Here is a 22,325-nt window from a genome sequence, read left to right on the forward strand (position 1 = left end):
TTTTTCCTCTACTTCAAGTAGCTGCAAACATGTGTGGTTGCCAACACAAAAGTGAAAATGAGGCTACTAACAAATCATAGGAATGCTTGAAATTGAGAGTTAAACTGGGGAATGTTGAGGATTGACTGTCCTCAGTTTTCCTTGGTAGGCTATCGCTGGTTTAAGTCTCTATCTTTTGCCTTTCTCTGCTTCTTGAAAGTGGAAGTTGCTAAATTGTGTGTGACTCCTTGGTAGTTGCATTCTTTCCTACTGTTTGCTTGTAGCATTTTTCTTGACCTGAAAACTCTAGGTTTTGGCTAAGATATTACTGGGAGTTTTCAGTAGGGGATTTCTTTTAAGAGATGACCAGTACCTTCTTTCTAATTTCATTTTGCCCTCTGGTTCTAAGACACCTGCGCAATTTTCTCTCTGCTGCCTTGCCCAGTTTCAATTCTATGGAACACGATGCCCCCCTCACTGGGTACCCCTCTGGTCCTGTAACCTCCATCCAGTTTTCCTGCCTCCTTTTATGTGTCTCCCTCCTTTAAACTGTAAGTTCACTGAGGACAGGAATTGTCCTTGGCATATTGCAGATGCTTAAGGAATGCCTACTGGATTGATTTAGATTTAGAACCCTCTTTTTCTTCTGGTGTTATCACTTGACCATACTGTCACCATCATAGAGCTCTGTGATTGGATTATTTTTGTGGTTATTGTTTGGGGTTTTTACTCCTTTTTTTCAATTAACTTCCTAAATTTGTACTTTGGATAGGGCCAGGCTCAGAGCACTTACGGAAAGCACGTCTGAGATGTGCTCAGTCCTTTGCTCTTTTGGGTCCTCCTGGTGTTTTCTCCTTGTGCTGAGTGCTGGGTTCAAGGATCTCAGAGGACAATTCATTCAGATTAGGAATCCACAAACTTTCACTGTGCCAGGACCAAGTGTCCTTCCTGCCTTCCTGATCTGCACTCCCATGAGGGTTTGTGTCAGACACAACTGTGAGCTTACCCCAAGGGAGTTCTTAGATGGCTGCTGGCACCAGCCACCCGTGGCTAGTGAAGAGCCTGCAAGGTCAGTGGAAGAGTAGCATTCGGCAGCAGGCGTCAGACTGCAGGGCTTGGGGAGGGTTCTGAGGCCCTGCCTCTGCTCTTGGGAACAGAACAACACAGAAATGACTTACTCCTGCTCCTAGTGCAGTCCCCAGCCTCAACCCCACTCTGATCCCCTCCTTGACCTGACCCACCAGCCCTAGGTGAGGTTCCTTCCTCAGTCCACACTGGATCTATTACCCAGTTCTGGGGGCATCAACTCCTGCTCCCTGGAGCATCAGGCTCCTCCAAGCTGGACCCAGAACCCCTTCCTGCTCTAGTGCACAGCTACAGTTCCTTATTTCACAAGGCATGCTGGGTGGCTGCACAATGGGTTCCTGCCTAGACCCTGTTGCAATGCCCTCACACCTCTGGCTCCATAGGCCAACTTGGGTTAGAGAATGACCCACCATGATTTTTCCTTGGATTTCTCAATCAGGACTCATACTGGATCCCTCAGACTAGGTCTTCATGGAGAAGTTGTAAAGGGCTTGGCTAGTCTGCTTCCTCCTACTCTACCATTTTTGCCAGTCTCCCATTATCTGGCATTCACTTGGAGACCTCCACTACCTTAGGAGCCAGCACATTTCACTTTTGGACAGTTCTAATTGTTATGGAGATTTTTCTTATTTTGAGCCAAAATCTGCCTCTTGGAAACTCCTCCTAAATATTCCTAGTCATTCCTTCTCATTAAATTATTATTAGGAGAGCCTCATTCGATTGTGACCTCCTTGAGGTTAAAAACTAACTTTTGCCTCTGTTCTTGTATCCCCAGTGCCTAGGGCATAATTAAGATAGGAGCTAAATAAATGTTTGACTGATTCTAATTTTCCTGGCGTCTTTCAAAGCCCATCCAAAATCCTATCTTCTGGAGGTGACCTTTCTCAGTCCCTCCAGCTGCTAATGCCTTCCAGCTTGAGAGTCCTGTGTACTTTAAATATATCATTTTGTACCTATTTATATGTTGTCTTACTGATTACTGTGAGCTCCCTAAGGGCAGACTTTTTGTCTTTGTACAGCCAGCACTTGGCACATTGGACAGCATAGATCAGGCATTAATGCCTGTATGTACAGAGAGAGAGAGAGAGAGAGAGAGAGAGAGAGAGAGAGAGAGAGAGAGAGAGAGAGAGAGAGAGAGAGAGAGAGAGACAGAGAGACAGAGAGAGAAAGAGAGAGAGAGAGAGAGAGAGAGAGAGAGAGAGAGAGAGAGAGAGAGAGAGAGAGAGAGAGAGAGAGAGAGAGATTTACCAGGACAGAGTACAGTCCTGATGCTGTCACAGCCCTCTTTATGGGCACTATACTTCTACTAATGTCATTAAAGACTGTGTGGCACAGCACTTGGCATGTAGTAGGAGCTTAATAAATGCTTGTTGAGTTGAACTGAATGTTATCTTGTTTACTCTTCTGGGGTATTTGCTCTACTAAAACTTTGGTTGCCACAGAAATCATTATTCCCACCTGCCTTTGCATCTGGTCCTGCACCCGTGAGCCCAGGTGAGAGACCTAACTTGACATGTGTCTACATTAAATGCTGTCCTATTAGGTTAGCCCCATCACTGGAGCACACAGGTTTAGTGGAGGCTATGCATCAGCTAGTGATGCCTTGGATGATTACTAACGCTACCAAGGCAAAACCGGCGGGTGCACAAGCAGAACAATTACCAAAATCTCTCATTTCCTCTCACAAGAAATTGTCCCTTTGTTGCTGTGATGTTGCCCTTCTTGAACAAGGCCAAAGGACTTTTATGGGACCTTAGTTCATTTCCCCTCCCCAGCCTGGCTCCCCAAAAACCTGACAAAATTACCTGGTCGGCTTAGCAAGGCTGATTGTCCTCAGAGATTTCTGTGTTGTATACCTCCTTTACTCCCAAGTAATAGGACTTTGAACAGTGGCTGTTGGTGGTGCCTTTGCATACCCGGAATGTCCTATATGACCCTTCCTCACTTTCACCCCTTGGAATCATTAGCTTTAACCAAAGCTCAGCTGGAATGCTATGAAAGAGCATGACCCTACCCCATCCTCTGAAAAAAAATTGGATTTCCTTTATGAATTTAGAGTACAACTTTGGTTGTAAGAGGAATCATTAAAAGGTCTTTATTATTAATGAAATAGTGAATCTATAGTTTAAGAACAAAAGTCCTGCAGGACCTAGTTGTTTCCTCAATGGTAAAATAAGCAACATTTCTTTTAGCTAGAAATGTTAAGGGCAAGGTCAAAGCTAGGCCTGCGGACAGACACTATGCAAATAACCATTTTAGCGCACGACGGGGCTACTTGAAGTCACTCTCACTCTGGCTGGTCCTTGTACTTGTTCACTGAGCTCACTCAAGTTCACACACAGACACACCTACCCACAAAGTGCCTCTTGCCCCACTCCCCTTGAGTCTGGCTGTGAGGAACGATGACCTGTACACGTTGTGTCTGACTGAGGGTCACTGGTGCTATGTGGGTAGGTTTTTGTAACGCTGCCTCTCTACGTTCAGAGGACAGAGATGACATATACCATTAAAAACTCCTGAGTAACTAGTGACAAGGGAGGAGGAGAATGCAAGCAATTCTGGTTCCCAAAGACAGAGCTGGTCTTCATGGAAAGGAAAAATGTGAATCATGAAACCAAAGCATTTCCTTCTATGATGATCACCAAGCCTCTTTACGATCCTTCTGAATCAGCTCAGTTCTTTAGGGGGAAAGAGGAATGCCTCCTGACCTTAATTGACTACAAGTGGCCTGTTGGCCGAACCCCACAGTAGCATTTTTGTGTCAAGGTCAACAATAATAGAGCTGAAGGAGTTCAGGACCCAGAGGACAGGCAGTGCTTGGAGCCACCGTTATACCATGGTATTTCCTTTTATGATAGAAGAGAAAAATTGTCGGACTGCAGCAGTCACGAGTTGAAGCTGTTTGGGAAAAAAAAATCCTACTCCTGCACTCGTCAATACTCCTTGGGTTTGGCCAGGAGGCAGCCACAACACACTTGGGACTTGTGGATGGTGGGAAGGGAAGCGACCAAGGTGGCTGGCTGACAGCTCTTGTCTGGAGCCTGGAGAGCCTTTTTATCCTAGGGCTAAAATGAGATTTAGGACAGCAGGATACTGCTGGCATCACCACTAACTCCAAGCACGGAATGCTAGCATGGCATAGGGGTGGGGGTGTATGTGGGTAACATCTAAGAAAACAAATTATCAGGAAAACTGCTATCTACAAGTTCAGAATTACTGAGCCTTTAAGCTATGGGAAATGGAAGAGTATCCTTCCCTGACTTAAAATTGGTTGTAAGATAAAAATTTTGTGGCATATGCAGAAAAATCATTTTCGGCCTACGAACAAAGAGTACTTCCTAACAGAATGGGCTAAATTCACCTTTGGCCATAGATAACCTAGGTCATTGCGACACAGTCCACCTAACCAGGAAATACACAGCAGGATTTTCAGGACTTTCTGAAAATTTCCTTCTTGAGATGGCAAAATATTTTCAGAAGTAAAATGAAGTAACATGTGAAATATTAAATTGGGTACATTTTTAACTTGATACTTTCCAAGTGTGAAATGCCCACCAGATTACTGACCACATAACAGACAGCAGGTTCTGTCCCCTCATCATCACCAGGAGCAGCACAGCAGTATTTACCGGAGGATGAACCCTGTTTCGAGCGCTAATTCCAAGGCAGTAAGTGAAGCTGAGTGACTCTTCTGCCCCTCTAGAGAGAAGTTCTCCTGGTGTTTCGGAAGAAACAATAAACAAACACATGCTGGGGGTGGGAAGTCCTTGAGTTTAATAAGAAAAAAAGGGATTTGTATTTGAAATCCTTAGTGTAGAGCTTCTGTTTCAGGTGGCACAATTGAAGGGGCATAAAAGTACAATCCTAAGTCCCTCTATGCTGATGAATTTCAGATACTTTATTATTCATGTTTGTAGAATGTCAACCATATTTAGTTTCTGTGTCACACAAAGGTGTAGGAGGGGACTATCCGGTGCAACGTGTCCTCAAGGGTTCCAATTTGGAAGGGGAAAACTCCTGCTCTGTGGGGCTTAAGGAAAACCAGAAGCAGGTCTATGTGGAACTGATCACATAAACAGATTAGATCATGTCATATGACAACCCACGCCAATTCACATTTAGATATACTACGGAAAAATAAAGCACTTGACTATGACCACATCAAGATTGATGATAAAAGAGAGTTACCTTAAGTGGAGAATACTCCTAAGGTCTGGAGCAGGCTAACTAGTAATACCTCTAGCCTGTGTTCAACCAAGGCTTTATTGCTACAACTTCAGGACTGGCAGTCACTGAAAAAAATATTTTATTTCAAAAGATCTTATTTCCATATAAATTTTATTTGTAGATCACAAAGCTGGACACATTAGCCAAACCTGCTTAAAAGCAGGAACAATACGGCCATAGGAAAATTAGAAAAACAAAATTAAAATTTTAATATCTTTAAAGTTTCTTAAATGATGCATGCTATTGTGCTAACAAACTTAAAAAGTGCTTTTTGTGTTAATGATTTCCCTTAATTGCTGAAAACCAGGCACTTACTCTTCTGCAGCTATAATGGAGTAAGATCCCCAATAATGATGAGGAACAAGATTGGCCTTGTTCTATACAGCACCATCCCCTTTGTTCAGTTAAAACAAATGAAAACTCAAGTCAAATGCACGGAAATTTATTTTTTGCTGGATTTGACAGACGATCCCTTTATATGGAGATTCTCCTCAAAAGCTCTCGGTCTTCTCCGGCTTTCGATGGATGATCTTTGGCGAGGTCTCTCCCTGGGTAACACAGATATACAGAGGAAAGAGAGGGGTTAATATATCCCTGAAGTGGTGCCATGCTTCATAAATCAACAGAAGTGTCACAGAATCCACTATGACATCATTCTTGATCTTTTAACAGCCCTCAACTAGCTTCAAAGATTCTCACCTGAGTTTATTTCACTCCACATTAAATCAAAAGCAGCAGCTGCTGTTTTAAGAGAATACACTGACACCTTAGGAGCCACATAATGCCTTAAAGCACCTTTCAGTCCCTGCTCTGTTCCTGTCTTGGAAAGCGCCACTCTTAGGATTTCAGCTTTACACTTCATCCAAAAAGTCAGCATCTTCTGCTGGTGTTCCAGAATCTCCCATGAAAAGTCTACATTGCCAAGTCACAGTTAATGAGATTTTCAAAGAAGGCCAGGGACACCACTGCCCTGTTGAGCAATGGGGTGTATGTGTTCAAATGTTTCCACTGAAAACACCTATTTTAAAAGACTTCCCTGGTGTGGAGCTTTCTCCACCAACCTCGATCTCCACCCCCCGACTTAGGAGAACTTCAGGAATTGATGTGGCCAAAAAAAAGGGGCTCTTTGTCACCTGGGGGCCAGCCTGCTGGTGAAGAGCCTGCCTTTATTTACTAGGAAGAAAACTAAGTTCTTAAATAATTGTTTCAAAATGTGCTAGCACAGGAGACGCTCCGCCAACCAAGGCTCCTCTTTACTTTGTAGCCTTCTGTTCCGTCCATCGATGGTTCTAGGGAGCCTTCCACCTTCTGCAGCATGCCTCCCAACTCCTACAGCCTAAAACAGATTTCTGTGTAAGGCCTTGTATGGCTTCCCAGAGTTGGAGCGTAAATTCACAAGGACTAGGCATTCTCTTTCTATTCTTTTGGTTTAAAAAACTAAGTCAAGTGTAAAGTCTAGTCCTTGCGTAAAAAAAAAAAAAGGTTTTAAAATTGAAAAAAAAAAAAGATACCCAAAATGTAACATAAAATGGGACATCACACCTATGTCTCCTTTTTTCCTCTTGTCCTCAAAGTAATTCCAAATAATTTTTAAAAATTTAGAATCAAATATTTAAAGCTTTCCCTCCTCTATCTTCTCTCCCCAACCCTTCTCCACACAGGACTTTTTTTCTTCCATCCTACACTGTGAGAGAGGAGCATGCAGATGCAAATCCAAATATATTCAGGAGTTCAGCAACTACATGAGTGTAGCATTTTTCATTAGCAACTTTGTCTCGCATCTACATCCTGAAACACAAAGTAGCATACAAGACAACTCTTTAATTCATTGGGACATTGTCAGTCAGTCAACAAACATTGATTAAGTGCTACTAGTGCCAGGCACAATTAATACCACCTAATCCTAAACCTCCAATTGTTATTCAAAGCATGCATGTGCCTGTGCGCTTGCCCCTGCACTCACACACACACACACACACACACACACACACACACACACACACACACACACACACACACACACACACACACACACACACACACACACACACACACACACTGAGGCAGGCCTGTCAAACAGCCTCACAACTCTGTCACGGCGGTGTAAGTAGTCTATTTTTAAGAAGACATACACTTCAGTCACGTTGGAAGTCATCTGTTACCTTTTAGAAATATCCTCGTAGTTCACTGAACTGTCAGAGTAACCGTTTCTTAACCTGGAGCTTTCCAAGTTTCTCGACTGAATGAACTTCAGAATCTGGTTCTGCCACTCATCGTTGAAGTCATGGGCGTCCGCTTCATGAGACACACAAGAGGCACCGTTAGGACACACTTCTGCACCTGACCACGAACCCCAAGCTGGCTCTGATTCCCTGCCTCACTCCCTGGGGCCCTCAGCATCTACAGGGACCCAGCCTGACAGGAATATGTCCTCCCTGCCCCCCAACTGTTCCTTTTGGGTCTTAAATGTATTGCAGAAATCTGTCTGTTTATAGGTCACATCAGGTGATACCGAAAGCTGCAAGGAATTCTGTGGCTTCCACCTGAGGGGAGCAGCTGGGCACAGGCATTCAACTGTGTCTCCTTACCAGCCATGTCACTTTCTAGAATACCAATATTTACCTCTTTGCTTTGATTTAAGATTTTGTTAGTGATTCCAAGTCTACACAGACTGTCCTAAAACTGAACTGTTAATAATAAACACATGACAAGTCCAAATACAGAAAATACCAATTTTGTACAATATCCTGAAACGTCACCAAAAATTACGCTTCCGTTCTATTAAGCAGGTCCAAAGATGTCAGGCTCTCCAAAGTTCCTCCACAAGAAAGAATGGAACACTGCCACAAAGTGACTGTGGGGCAGCAGAAATGAGGAAAAATCAGGACAAAGCAGACGTCCTTCTAAGACAACCTAAGAAAACCCCAGCAAGGATTTGACCTCCAAGGGCTGAGGTAATAATTGCTGCTAAGAATAAAATGAAATAAAACAAAATGAAAACAAAAATGAGTAAGCAAAGGAGAAATAACTCAACCACAGATAGTTACTATGGGCAGAGAGAAGATGTGGGTTCATAGTCAGAGGGAGGTTGTAAAGCTAAAGAAGTCACTCCTTTTTCAATGAGAAATGTAAAATAGTCACAGGCTCAAAAGGAGTTCTTGAAAGAAGTTAAAGAGAACTTTAAAAATCAATTAAGAGAGATTGTGGAAAAGTCAGTGAAAAAAATAACAGCAATCAAAGTAAATTATGAAAAGAAACTCAACCAACTGGAAAAAGAGAACCAAAAACTTAGAGAATAAAATAATTAAGTGAAAACTAGAATTAGGCCAGGGAAAGACAATGGTGTTATAAGCCATCAAGAAATTATAAAACAAGACCAAAAGAATGAAAAAATAGAAGACAATGTGAAATATCTTATCAGAAAAACTGATCTGGAGAAAGACAGAGGAGAGAAAATATAAGAACAGTTGGACTACCTGCAAGGACAATGAAAAAAAGAATCTTGATGCAATGTTATAAGAACTTATTAAGGAAAATTGCCTTGAAGTTCTAGAATCCACCAATCACCACTGAGGTTCCAGGAGAAAAATTTACAAGAATACAAAGCCAAGTTTCAAAGCTCCCAGATTAAGGACAATATATTTAAAGCAACAATAAAAAATGATTTAAATATCAAGGAGGTACAACTACAATCAGGATTACACAAGATCTAGCAGTTTCTGTGCTGAAGGACTGTAGGTCTTGGAATATTATATTTTGTAGAAAAAAAGAGTTGGGGTTGCCAAGCAAAGTTTAGTATAATCCTGAATGAAAGAAAAGTGGATATTTAATGAACTGAAAGACTTTCAGGTATTTGTGACAAAAAGAACAGGACTTAATGGAAAACCTGACATGTAAGATCCAGGAGAAATAAAAGGTAAAACATTAAAGGCCAATCATAAGGGACTAATAAGGTCAAATTGTTTACTTCTTATATGGGAAAATATTATGAGTCCTTTTCTGTCATTATTTGGGTAGTTTGAAAGAAAGGTTTGGGTTGAGTTGTGTATGATGGAATGATCGTGGAGAGATAAAAAGGGGCAACTGTCTCATACAAATGAGGCATGAAAGAACTGTGGAGGTGGAGAGTGAGATTCACATCTACATCTAGGAGGATATAAAAGTCTTCTAAATTTCGAAAGAAATAAGGGGGCAGAGGGATAGAATAAGGGAAGGACTTTCAGAAGGGTATATATGGAGGGCCAAGGTCTCCCCCAGTGCATCCTGATGAATATCAGGCTACTGGACCCAGATGACTCAGGAGAAGAAAGTGAGGCTGGTGACCTTGCACAGCCCTCCCTCACTCAAATCAAAGTCGACAATAAGTCATGTCGTCATCTTGAGGTCATGGTCCTCTTGGAGAACAAAAGACAAATACAAGATTAAGAATCAGAAAAGGGGATAAGGGAGAAACTCTAAAAACGATGGGTAGATTAAGGTGGTAGGTGGGAGGAGAAAACAAGGTAGGGGACTCTGAGAGGGGTGGAACAAGAGGGGTGAGGAGGAAATAGGGTAAATGGGGCGAGGATTGTGAGAAAAAATAGGATGCAGGGAAATCCACAAGTAATTATAGCTTAGAATGTGAATGGGATGAATTCACCCATAAAATGGAAATGCACAGCAGAGTGGATTAACAATTGGAATTCAACACTTTCAGGAAACACAGTATCACTTTCCTTTTTTGTCAGATTAGCCAATATGATACGTGTGAGGCGGTATCTCAGAGTTGTTTTAATCTGTACTTCTCTAACCAATAGTGATTTAGAGCATTTTTTCATATGACTAGAGAAAGCTTTAATTTCTTCCTCTGAAAACTGCCTGTTCACATCCTTTGACCATTTATCAACTAGGGAATGACTTGTATTCTTGTAAATTTGACACCGTTCTCTGTATATTTTAGAAATGAGGCCTTTATCAGAAACACTAGTAGCAAAAATTGAGGAAACAATAAAAATGAGTGTTACAGAGATAAAACAAAGGGCTAGAATAGAATTTATTATGTAAAAAAAAGCAGAAGTAGTAATCATGATCTCAAAGTTGGAGTTAATTAGAAGAGAAAAACAGGAAAACTACACTATGCATCACCAATGTTATTCAATATTGTTTCGATCTCATTTCTCAAAAATTCAAAGAACTCTGTCAAATTTATAAGAATATGAGTCATTCCCCCCCATTGATCAATGGTCAAAGAATAAGAACAGGCAGTTTTTCAATGAAGAAATCAGAACTACATGAAAACACTTTATGAAAAAATGCTCTAAAAATCATTTGCTTAGAGAAATGCAAATTAGAGGTATCATCTTACACCTAAAGGTACTGGCTAAAATGACAGCTATCCTTCAATTGGGGAATGGCTAAATAAGTTGCATATGATTGTGATGAAATACTTCTGTAATAGAAAATATTATGAATTGATTTAGAAAAACAAGGCAAGATTTAGACCTATGAATGAAATGTTATCCACCTCCAGAGAAAGAAATAATAGAAATATGCATCATATGCCTCTTACATATGTGTGCATGCTTATAGATATGTATGTTTATGCATATATATTTGCATTTGATTAAAGCCCTGGGGGGGAAATAGAGTAAAAAGTGAACAGCAGAGAACAAAAGAAAACTAGAAGCAGCACAGAAAAGCAGAGTACTTTTGAAAACAACGTGTAATACTGCATAGCTTTCTCGAAATGAAAATGCTTTATATCGAACCTCTTACGTTACGCTGTATACATGGAAAGGCTTTTTTCTTTTCTCATTCTATATTTAAGTTTAAAATAAATAAAAATTTTAAAAAATTAATGATAATTTCATCTTCCTCCTTAGAAAACTCTTTATAAAATTGAAAGCAGCATGTAAATGTTTAATCCCTTATTGATGATGTGAAGGACTCCATGTTAACATGCATGGCACATATCCTGCTGGGTTTGTCTGTCTATCACGAGGAACGTATCTAGAAATGACACTGAGACATAAGAGGCCTCGATAACCTATATGGCGCCTCCTGGAGGACGGCTCTTAGATCCAGCGAGACAGAGGCCCTGCAGGTCTGCTTCACTTACATTCACGCATATTGATGAACTCCTGGTTCAACTCCTGGTCACCAGTCTTGTTGTTTTTTAGCCCTTTGATCACATGAGCACGGTCATAAATGTGATGACCTACAGCCATCTTCTCTATTCCACTGTCAGAATCTTTCAGTGATTTCCTGGTTTCCTTAATCTAAATAATTGAGAAAATAATAAATTAAAGCTCAGTGTACTGATGACCATTACCTTCTCCTTGATGGTAGACTAGATGAGACACTCCCATTCATAAGATTATAGATTCAGACCCTGAAGGTCCTCTTCGAGCTTACTGAGTTCAAATCCCTTATTTTAGGGATGAGTTAGGGGAGGTCCAGGGTTTAAGTGACTTGCCTAAGAGTTCACACAGGTCATGGGTCATTTAGTCCATGTTTATGATGTGGACAAATGGCTTGAAATGGCAAATCTTCCTAATTTGAGGAAAATCCCAAGTGTCAGAGAAACCTGCCTTCAAGCTGCCAAAGGAGTCATATGGTGTCCTAGGCAAAGCCAACCTCCCGTCCCCCCAAGGCAGGGTGAGCTGGGTTCAAGTGCTGCTTCTGAGACTCTGAAAAAGTCATCTCAACTGTTCCTACTCCAGGCAGCCCACTCAGACTGTGCTGTCCAGAGTGGTTAACAGGCATCAGTGGAGAAAGTTTCCTCATTTGGGAACCCTTTCCTCCTCCCACCACGAAGTACCATAGCAAGGCTCAATAAATGCACTTGGAACCTGGAAACCTATAGCGTTTTTCAATTTTCAAGAAATACATGAAAGGAACGGCATCTTGTTGTCAGTGTGTGATAGGCTACTGGATCTAAGGCTAGAGATAGGAGGGTCTTCGGAGGCCCCACCTAATCCAACCCTCTCATTTTACAGATACAGAAACTGAGATGCAGAGGCACAAAGGACTTGCCAAAGACTCAGGATTCATGCTCTTTGACTCTGATTCTGACACTCTCTCTGTAGTCTTAGGTCGAGATCGAAATAAGGTTTACTGGGGGCATACTAGTATAGTAACTGCTAAAACTCACACAGGCCATTGAAGTTTTCAAGTCACTCTACATACATCATTTCCCTCACCAGAATTTCATAACAACTCTGTGAGGTAGGAACCATAGGTATTATTCTCACCATTTTACAAATGAGGAAATTGAGGCTTAGGAAAGTAATTTGTTCATGGTCACAAAACTAGTGTCAGATGTGGACTTGGAACCGGATCTTCTTTCTTCCAAGACTGAGTTCAAGGTTCAAGGGCACTTCCATGACGCTGCCCTGAGACTACACTGGGATTGCCAAGGACTGCCCCAAAGTATGGTCAGGAGGCCTCTCCACAGTTAAACATGGAGGGCTGAGGGTAGGGAAACAGCAGAGATGTTAGTGATACAGGAACAGAGGGAGCCAAGGTGCCCTTGGCCAAGGGGCACACTCTGGGAGGATTCTTTTCAATTATTCTGATGCTCTACCATCATTACTGATTAGAGAAATGCACATTAAAACACCTTTAAGATATCACCTCACACCTATCAGATTGGCTAAAATAAGAGAACAGGAAGACAAAAAATGTTGGAGGGGATGTGGAAAAAGTGGGACATGAATACATTGTTAGTGGAACCATGAACTAATCTAACCATTCTTTGGAGCTTATGCCCAGAGAGATATACGTGTGTATGTCTTTGACCCAGCAATATCACTATTAGGTCTGTTTCCCAAAGTGATCAGGGGAAAAAGGAAAAACCTATAAGTTCTGAAATGTCTATCATAGCAGCTCTCTTTGTGGTGGCAGATAACTGGAAATTGAGGGGATGCCCATCAACTGGGGAATGGCCGAACATGTTGTGGTATATGATTGTGATGGAATACTGCTGTGTTGTAAGAAATGATTGAGCTCAATGATCTTAGAAAAACAGGGAAAGACCTGCATGAAATCAAAAATGAAGTGAGCAGAAGCTGGAGAACACTGCATACAGTAATGAAGAATAACTGTCAACAACCAAATTATTCTGAGTACTTTAAATACTCAATTCAATTACAAAGGACCTCATGAAGGAAGATTGCTATCCATCTTCAGAGAAAGAACTGATAAACAGATATGCACGGTGTGGTTTTACATTTACATATATTTCATAAATCTGCATCAAAGGGTGGCCTTCTCCAGTGAGGGGCTGGGAGGAAGGGAAGGAGAAAGTTTGTAATTTAAAGTGTTAACAAAAAAATTAAATTAAAAAATACAGGAAGGCCCTATGCAAAAATAAAGCAATTTAGAAATGTCCACTATCAATAAAGAAGGTAGGGAAGAGAGTGCAGAGATGGCTTCTGAACCAGAGGCGGCCGATGAGGCAATCTTAAGGATGGCTTTTTCCTTCTCAATGAAAGGTTTGTCAACGAATGACAGTAAAGTCTCAGTTCCCTCTTCCCAGATGAGGAGAAAGAAGGGGTTTGGCCAGCGATGTTTCCTTGATAACATTTTCACTAAAGATTTCAGTTTAGTGATCAGAAATCTGTTTGGTTTGGTTCTGCTAAATGAAGCCAATGCTCTGGTGTTAAGGAGACAGAAGAGCTCTAAGACAAATGTAAACAGAGGCAGAGCAGAGAGCTATGAAAATGAACTGAGAGGAGGGGATATATATCTCAAAGTTCTTCTCCCTACCTTTGGGCCCAGAATACTCCCATGGAGCAAAACATTCAATACTTGAAGGAAATGACTGTTTTCCCATGACATTCTGTCACAAGACAGCTGCCTGTTAGTCAAGTGAAAGGCTCTGGGTAGGAAAGGTAGGGTAGGGGTATAAGTAAGGCAAGGCACCAGACAAGGTAACTTTCTAGACTTCCTTCATTTTTCTGAATTATGGCAGTAAATACAGGCTTGATTAAAACAAACACTTTGGGATAAGGGATGGTTGTCTGAGAGGGAGACCATAGTTAGGAGGGTACTGAAGGAAATAATAGTTTCGGGGGGAAAAAAGCCATCACAAGCTTATTTTAAGAAAGAACAAATTTTTGAGTACGAAAACCTTTTTTAAAAGGCACCAAAACAGGAGTGTTCCTGCTTTTACAACCTGTTTCCAAATACTCACCCCACCAGGAGCTCTTCGTGTCTGAGAAGAAGCTTGGAAAACCTTTGGAGGCTCATTACCTACTTTGGAGAAGGTCATAATAGAAGAAGAACAAAAGGAGTGCCCTTCTGGGTCGACTGACATATCACTCTACAAAGAGAAATACAAAAAAGACGGGGTTCAGAAATACACCCCTAACATGAAAAAGAATCAAATAAATGGCAAGAAGTTAGTGAGAAAATCAGCTAAGGACTCTACAATCCTTGTGTTGTAACACAATGGTGCTTCTAAGGAGGAATACCAACCAACCAACCTCTTTCCTCCGTTTGCTGAAGCGCTCACTACCCCTATTAGACAGAAATTTATGGACACACCACCACACCAAACTAGTGTAAATGCCAATCAGCATGGCCAAACTAGGGCAGCCTTTGTTCTCAGTGCACAGGTCCTCCCAATTTAAGCTGGGACACAACTGGGTCCCTCTCAAAGTCCTAATCTATTCAGAAATCCATAGAGGTTTTGTTTTGCCCAGGATGTCCACAATCCTCTGGAACAGAAGAGAACAAAGGACTGGTCCACAGGTCCACTAGCTCTTCAAAGTCAGCCTGGAACACAATCCCTGGGGCAGCAATGGGACTCTGGGGTTTCCTCAGAATGTAGTGAGGAATCAGGGTACCTCAGGGCATGCTGCTGCTGCTGCTGCTTGGTGCCACTGTTCTGGCCCCTGGATGCCTCTTCCTCAACAGAAATAAATCAGACACTGGGACACATGGTCCCATCGCCCTAAGGGTACCACACTTGTTAATTTCATCCCATCAGGAAGCAGCAATCATCTAGTATTTACCTTAACAAGTTGGCCTAATCAAACAGAATTTACCCAAACTAAACAAATTGGATGATTGAAACACCAGAGGTGGAGCCCTCTTTTAGGCTGTCTTTGGTTTTAACTCTGTAACTGTTAGCTTTAGGTCACTGTCTGTTTTTTCTCCACAGAATTCCTGTTACATAGATTAAAGTTTCAGTATTCTTTTCAGGGCAGTCACAATTTGGCATTAGTGTGAAACCTATAAAGGGCAGGAACCATTTGCTTCATAAAGTGACTTAATTTTTACATTGTATTTTATGGGGTTCTATGAAGTATTATTTGAAGACATTTTAGAACCTTTTCTAAATCATTATTGTTTCTGTAACGCCCTCCATTTTCAAATATACTTGCCACCCTCCCAGAAAGTTGTCCCCTGTAGTACAGGGCCTATAACAAACAAGAGGAGAAGGAAGCAGCTCAGTCATCCATGGAGTCTGACAGTGGACGCTGTGTTCTGCACCCAGAGTTCCCACCACCTTGAAGACATTACCGTAACTGAAAGTATTAATTAATGTTTAATACTTACAAAACGTCTTTGTAAATCCTGCATGCTGTGTCGCATATTTGACATCATTCTATCCATTGCCTGAAAAGGGCTGACATCTGTATTCTACAGGATATTAGGAAGCGAGTCATTAACTAGGAGAATGACATGGGAGAAACAAACCAACATCCCCAAAACACAAGTCAAAGGAAATTCTTCAGGTCTATGCAATCAAGTCACACGCACATGGGCCGTGCAGGCAGATTAGGAATTAAACAATCAGAATAAAATTGTCTCCAAAAATAAAGGCAAATTCAACACTCAATGAGGGGAGAAGTCCAGAAGGGATTCTCAGTTCATTTATTTTAAAAAATGAAATACTTAGCTCATGGGTGCACGACCCACTCAGACCTCTGTCCAGGGGCCAGGGGCTGCGCAGTCGGACCACAGAGGGTTCACTCGCTCCGCCCTGCCAGGCCTCAGTATCTCACTAACAACTCTTCAGTCTGACTAGACACCTACCCCAGCTGCTTTATATCCCCTGCAATTGGGCATCTCTGTGACAGCCTCTTCAGACTGATTCCCCACCATTGCACTGGGCCCTCTTCTGTGCCCTCAGGCGTAGTCTGGAGGTGCCACTCAATCGCAGCTCTCCACTTGCCCTCATGCCAGCTGCCTCATCATTCCCTCACTTCAAGCACCATCTCCTCTGCTCCCACCTCCTCTCAGACCAGGGGCCTAGCCTGGCTCAGCTGCAACATCTCTCAGGGACCCTTGTCTTTTCTCGGCCAGCCCTGGGTCCTTTAAGAGCTGTCCCTGAAGCCTTCCTAAGCATGATGACTCACTCTTGCCATCCCACTGGTAATTATGATGACCTTCCCTTTTAGCCTAATGTGTCGGCCTTTTGGCCATAGCCGATGGCACTGGTCTGAACAAACTTCTCTATCCTGTCAGATTCTTCAAAGACCCATAAACAGTTACTGATGATTAAGTAGACAATGATACCTTTACAATTAGTGCTGCCTTCTTGTTTTTCAATGTTTGAAATTTATTTCCAAAAGGTGTAATGATGTTATGTCCTATGTCTGAATATCTGGATACAAGAGGGAAAAGAAATGGGAGTGCATGAAGAAGTGGGAGGGAAGCAGGCAATGGGGGGGGAGAGGCAGGCAGGGGTTGACCCCCACCCTCTCCTCTCTCCTTGACAAGCCTAAGGTTGAACCTTGACCTTACTCCACTCCTACCTCTCCCCGAACCCTGCTCCTCTGGGCACACGTTTCTCACTCTTGTATCTACAAACTTACTTCTGGCTCATTTCCTATCATAAGCAATCTTGAGGTCTTTCCTGGCCTTAATGCCACCCACCCACACTCTTTCAACCACCTGCAAGGTGGTGCCTTTTGTTCCCATCACCAGGTATAACTCAAACTGTGCTCTTGAAGGCTACCAGTGGTCCTATCACCAACCAACAGCTCTGCTCAGAAAACGAGACCGTGCCAGAGTCTGAAAGTCCAAAATCCTCTCAGTTTTACGTTTAACTGGCACACAGGAATTTAACTGAGACCCAGAGAGGTGAGATAACTTGCCCATGGTCACTAAGATGGTAAGCAGCAAAACCAGGACTTGCCTTCTGCTCAACGGTGTACTTTCTCCAATAGCATCATTTTATCTTCTCCCAACCAAGCAGATCTTAGGTCGTGTACTGGCAGCCACTGTCAGACACGGCCTGGTCCTATTCCCTAACTTTTCTGCGCCTCAGTTTCTCATCTCTAAGAGAGTTAGCCTGATGGTTTCTGAGGTCCCTTCCAGCTCTAAATCTTGCTGCCTGTGACAGTGACAGGCATTGCTATGCCTTCCTCCCCTCCTGTTTCTATTCCTCTCTCTCCCACTTGCTCCCGCTCCCTCTCCCCTCTCCCATCTCCCAGAAAGAAAGGTTGCTCAGAGCTCTTCTCTTGGATCGCTTCTGGTCAATCCTCTTTGTTGAAGGCTCCCAAATCCACCTCTCTGCTTCCAGTCTCTCTCCAAAATTCCAATGCCATGGTTCCAATTCCCTGCTGAACATCACCGGAATACCTCCCTGGAACCTCAAACTCCATCTGTACCAAATCAGACATCACCTTCCTATATTTCCATTAAATGTTCTCCTCCTGACTCACCAGACTTTCACAGTCATCCTTGCCTCCCTGCCCTCTCCATGTTTCCTCTCTCCACTCTATCCTACACAGGACTGGGAGATCAATTTTCCTAAAGCACCACTGTCTGACCTTGTCACTGCCCTCCTCGAATACCTCTGCCGACCTCCTCCACCCGCAGGGCAAAATTCAAGATTCTTTGCCATAGGATCCCAAGCTCACCCCAAGGTTCTCCTGATCATTCTCTGTGCTTCAGTGGGAGCTGCGCCTTCCTCATTTCCTACGCTGAGCCCTCCTGGTCTTCCAGACTTTTCTTGGGAGGTTTCCTCCATGTCGTCCTCTCCCATCTGCACCCACAGGACTCTTCCCCACACTTGGGACCTCCTCTCTCCCTCTTCTGAACAGTAATTGCTGTGGATTTTCCTCAATCATGTCATCCCAAAATAATGCTCTTTGTGTATGACTCACTCTCTCCTCCCAGACAGCTCTCTGAAGCTTTTTCTCTCCCCTGTGGTACCTGCCCATGATACTGTACAATATTTCAAAAAAGATTTGCTGAGTTCAATCAAATTTGAGCTTTCATCTCAAATCTACAACAGATGTTCTTTAAAGAGCTTATGAGGAAGAAATACTTAGGACAAGGAACAAACTAAATGGAAAAAAATGTTAAAGCCTCATTTCAATGAAATGCATCAAGCAAAGGCATTTTTAGTGCTATCTTCCTTCCTGCCTTCTCAAATAGCATCTCAATTTAAATCTCAGATAGCTATCCTCACTCCTTAATTATCAGCTCCCCAAATGAATTTTCCAGTAGAGACACTATCCTATAACCACACTTTGAGAACAGAACAGAAACCACAAGACTCCTTTTTAATTTGGCTATAGTAACAAATAAATCACAGGGAGAGAAGTCACAATTGTACTGAAGGCTTACTTACTCACATGTTTGGGCAGATACACACATCTGTACGTATAAATTCTCTACAGCAAATTTAAAACATTAGGTGGGCATTCATTTTCTTCCTCCCAAAAACTTCTTTAGCTAGACCCCTGAATTTTCTCAGGATATCCAAATTAATTTGAATGTTTACCCAATACAATGAAGCTAACTCTTTCTGGAAGTATCCTGAAGTTAATGCTAAATATCTTATTTAGCTAAAATTTCAATACAAAGTGAGATTAGATCAACACATACATTTCCAACAAGCAGTTATGAGGTTAATGGAAACATACAAAAGTCAGTCTGCTTTAGTTAAAAGACAAAAATTAAAAACCTAATGCTAGCAGAACAGAACCCACTGGGAAATGATGCACTTCCTAATACAGACCATTATACCAAAGCTGCCAAAAGGGGCCAGCGCACGGCTCCTTGCCTGGAAGAAAAACATCCAATTACTCTTACTGATGGCGTCAACTGCATGACAAGGCCTCAAAAAGGAGAACAGCAAAGTACAAAGTCACAAGGCTTAAAGCTAGAGAAATTATATGGACTTTTAATTTTTAAAAATTGAATGTTTTTTCACATTCTGTTATCTGTTTATGGTCATAGTCAGACCAGTAGCTATAGAGCAAGAAAAATAGTTTTCTTCAAGCAAACAGGAAGACCGTTTATCACCGAGTATGACTGAACTAGCAGCTATTAAAGACATACGGAAGCCCAGATTAAGAGAGATTTTTAAAATGAAACTTCATATTTCATACCAAAATTAATTAAAAACATAAGGTACAATGATTAAAATGCTATCTTCTTTCCATTCTATCCAGGGGATCAGTTAATCTAATATGCTACAAAGGCTGATTTAAACCAAAAGTCACTTTTCTCAAGGTAACTAAATTTCAAAAGGTTAGGGTTGTACCTAATAGCTTCCTAAGTACATATTTTATGTATAAAATAAGAAATTAATGTAGACCAGCAATGAAATATATATTTGGTTTCTAAAATATTTATAGGTCCTCTGGGAGAAGTGAAATTCATTCTGCCCTAAAAGTAGTTCCAGAGGTCACTGAAAGGAGATTCCAAGTCTTTAATTATATAGGGATGGGAACTGGGCCTATGACATTAAAAACAGAAGGAACTGTCCAAGATGAAACACCTTTCCCCTCCCACATGGGTTCACACTTTTTGCTGCAGCTTAGTGCCCTCATTGCCTGCAGTGCTCCCCTGAGACGGTTGGATGGACCCCTCTGGGGACAAGCTCTTTAGTCATGACACCATCTTGCCTCTTTCTCATTATACAGAAAAATCTTTAAAAACAGGGCATTTGCAGGACTCTAGCTTCAGAGTTGGAGGACATTGCAAAGTTCATCCAGGTGGAAGGACTTGACCAATGTCACAAAAAAGGAAGAAAGGGCTGGCATTAGAATGCAAGGCCTCCAACACTGTTTTAATAGATGCCTTTAACAACCTCAAAGTCACTTCCTACAAGTTCCAAATGCCAGAAATAACTTGGAATTTCTACAGAAAAAGTATATACATCCTTCCACCATTTGGTGAGAGATCATACTCCCCTGGTTGAGAAAATACAGGAATCATATATCGCCTATGAAATTAACACAAAGGCAACACCAAAATAAACAAAACTGTATAGAATCAGACGAAATATATTAATATAAAGAATTTTTAAAGCATAATAATTACCAAGAACAGGTTATAATCTTTGTAATGTATTAGTATGATGCACTGTTTATATACTAGCAAAATAACAGTAATAACTGATAGTAATAAAATACTTTGCAGCTGACCAAGTGTACACGTGCACACACACATACACACACACGTATAATCTCACTCAATCCTTCCAGTAACGCCACACATTATCGTTCCCATTTTCCAGATGTTAGTTTCAGAGAAGTGAAGTGATTTGCCCTCAGTCACAAAGCTCATATTAAAAAACAGGATCTGAACTTCTGTCACCTGGTTCCAAGCCCAGGACTTTCTTCCACTGCAGACTATGCCATTATGTTTACCAGCAGACACACAGTACTAGGGACAGTGGGGTGCAGTTCAAAGCTCCCTAGATAGCGCCAAGAAGGGCTTGTTCAAAAAACCAGTTCAAATCTGGTCCTACCACTGATGCTGGCTGGTTGTTCACCTGCAGGGAGGAATCAGGACATGTTGACACAAGGAGGTGGAATGGCTGAAAAACCGGGGAGCTCTGACCACTGTCTGTGATTATTCTTAGCTGACCCATCTATGATCCAGACAATTCACATCTTTCCCCACTGGGGTGTTGGTAAAAACCTCCATCTCCTTTTTTTTGACAATGGGAAAAGGGCAGAGAGGTTGGAAGCCTGGGGTGGCAGTAGTGGGATTCTTTTCACTTGCGTCTTCCAGTGAAGACTGGGGCACTACTTTCCTTTTGGGAATGGGAGGCACGATTCTGGGACAGCCATGATTGGGATTAAATAAACCAAAGGAACACAGATGAAGAGCAAGAAGGGACACTGGAGATCACTTGGTCCCACATCCCTGCCCCCCCCCCCCCCAAAGGAGCTGCAGGGAGCCAGGGGTGTGCTGAGAGATCACCCAGGTATCATGCAGAGCAGTCACTCCCATTCATAACATCCCAGAATAGGGGCTGTTGCTGTTCCAGAATCCATGACTTCTCTTCTTCCCAATGGCACACACCAGCCTTCTGGAACTCCGTTCCTCCCCCCAGGGACAATCTTAGTCTTCCTTTTCCTTCTATGGAAATTTCCGGTGTCTACCTTTCCATACTGTGCCACTGTATTTCTACATCCTCACACATTAGTTGGAAAAGCCCTTGGGAAAACTCATGGATCCCTCCAACATCTTTCAACACTGACCCTCTTTATAACTGGGATGCTAAAGTCATAGTATCATTTAATTTTGTGGGAAAAAATATGTCAAAAACCACTTTGACTCATTCTTTTTCATTCTATGAATTAGGGCAACCTACGAATTAGTTGCAATTACAAACTAAGTCTTACTGAAGATAAATAAAATCAACTTATTTTCAGGTTTTTAGTTTCCTTTTTCAGAGAAAGATCTAAAATATGCTTTTTTTCATTATTTACTAATAAATGGTAGTCCCCATTTTAAGTGAATTCACTTAAAGGAACAAGGGACCTCTTATGTATCATCATATACTTTCTGTTATGGAAGCACATTCATTAGGTGTTAATGTCAAATGTTTACCATTCAAAGTAACTCCAATAAAATCGTGGATACAGCCAGGGATGATATAAAATACAGTTGTGGAAAAAAGACCCAGACCTCAGGAGTCCAGAGGCTTCAATTCTTGTCCAGGCTCTTCCACTAACTATCTCTGATTTTAGGCAATTTACTTCATCTCTCTTGGCCTTGGTTTCTCCATCTGTAAAATCAAGAGTCTCGAGAACTAGCTCATTTCCTGGGGTTTTATTTCTTGGATAATT

General features: G+C 41.9%; 1 protein-coding gene across 5 annotated transcripts in view; it reads right to left on the reverse strand.

Annotated features, from left to right (window-relative positions):
* Nucleotides 1-5,386: 5,386 nt before the first annotated feature.
* Nucleotides 5,387-22,325, reverse strand: part of MLF1 (myeloid leukemia factor 1) — a 50,833-nt gene continuing 33,894 nt past the window's right edge. Inside the window, exons 3-8 of one of the 5 annotated variants that reach the window (XR_011969140.1) lie at nt 15,838-15,921; nt 14,468-14,596; nt 11,390-11,549; nt 7,455-7,587; nt 6,550-6,628; nt 5,387-5,840 (exon numbers count right to left, since the gene is read on the reverse strand). Coding sequence is in view for 4 of the 5 variants with exons in the window: in XM_072618633.1 (XP_072474734.1) it covers nt 5,735-5,840; nt 7,455-7,587; nt 11,390-11,549; nt 14,468-14,596; nt 15,838-15,921; nt 19,256-19,300 (657 nt within the window). In the remaining variant the exon portion in view is untranslated. Of the gene's footprint in view, nt 5,841-6,543; nt 6,629-7,454; nt 7,588-11,389; nt 11,550-14,467; nt 14,597-15,837; nt 15,922-19,255; nt 19,301-22,325 lie in introns of those variants that run through there. The other 4 variants (XM_072618633.1, XM_072618630.1, XM_072618629.1 and 1 more) reach the window with 4 other exon arrangements.

The sequence above is a fragment of the Notamacropus eugenii genome, chromosome 6, assembly GCF_028372415.1.
Source record: "Notamacropus eugenii isolate mMacEug1 chromosome 6, mMacEug1.pri_v2, whole genome shotgun sequence".
NCBI lineage: Eukaryota > Metazoa > Chordata > Mammalia > Diprotodontia > Macropodidae > Notamacropus > Notamacropus eugenii.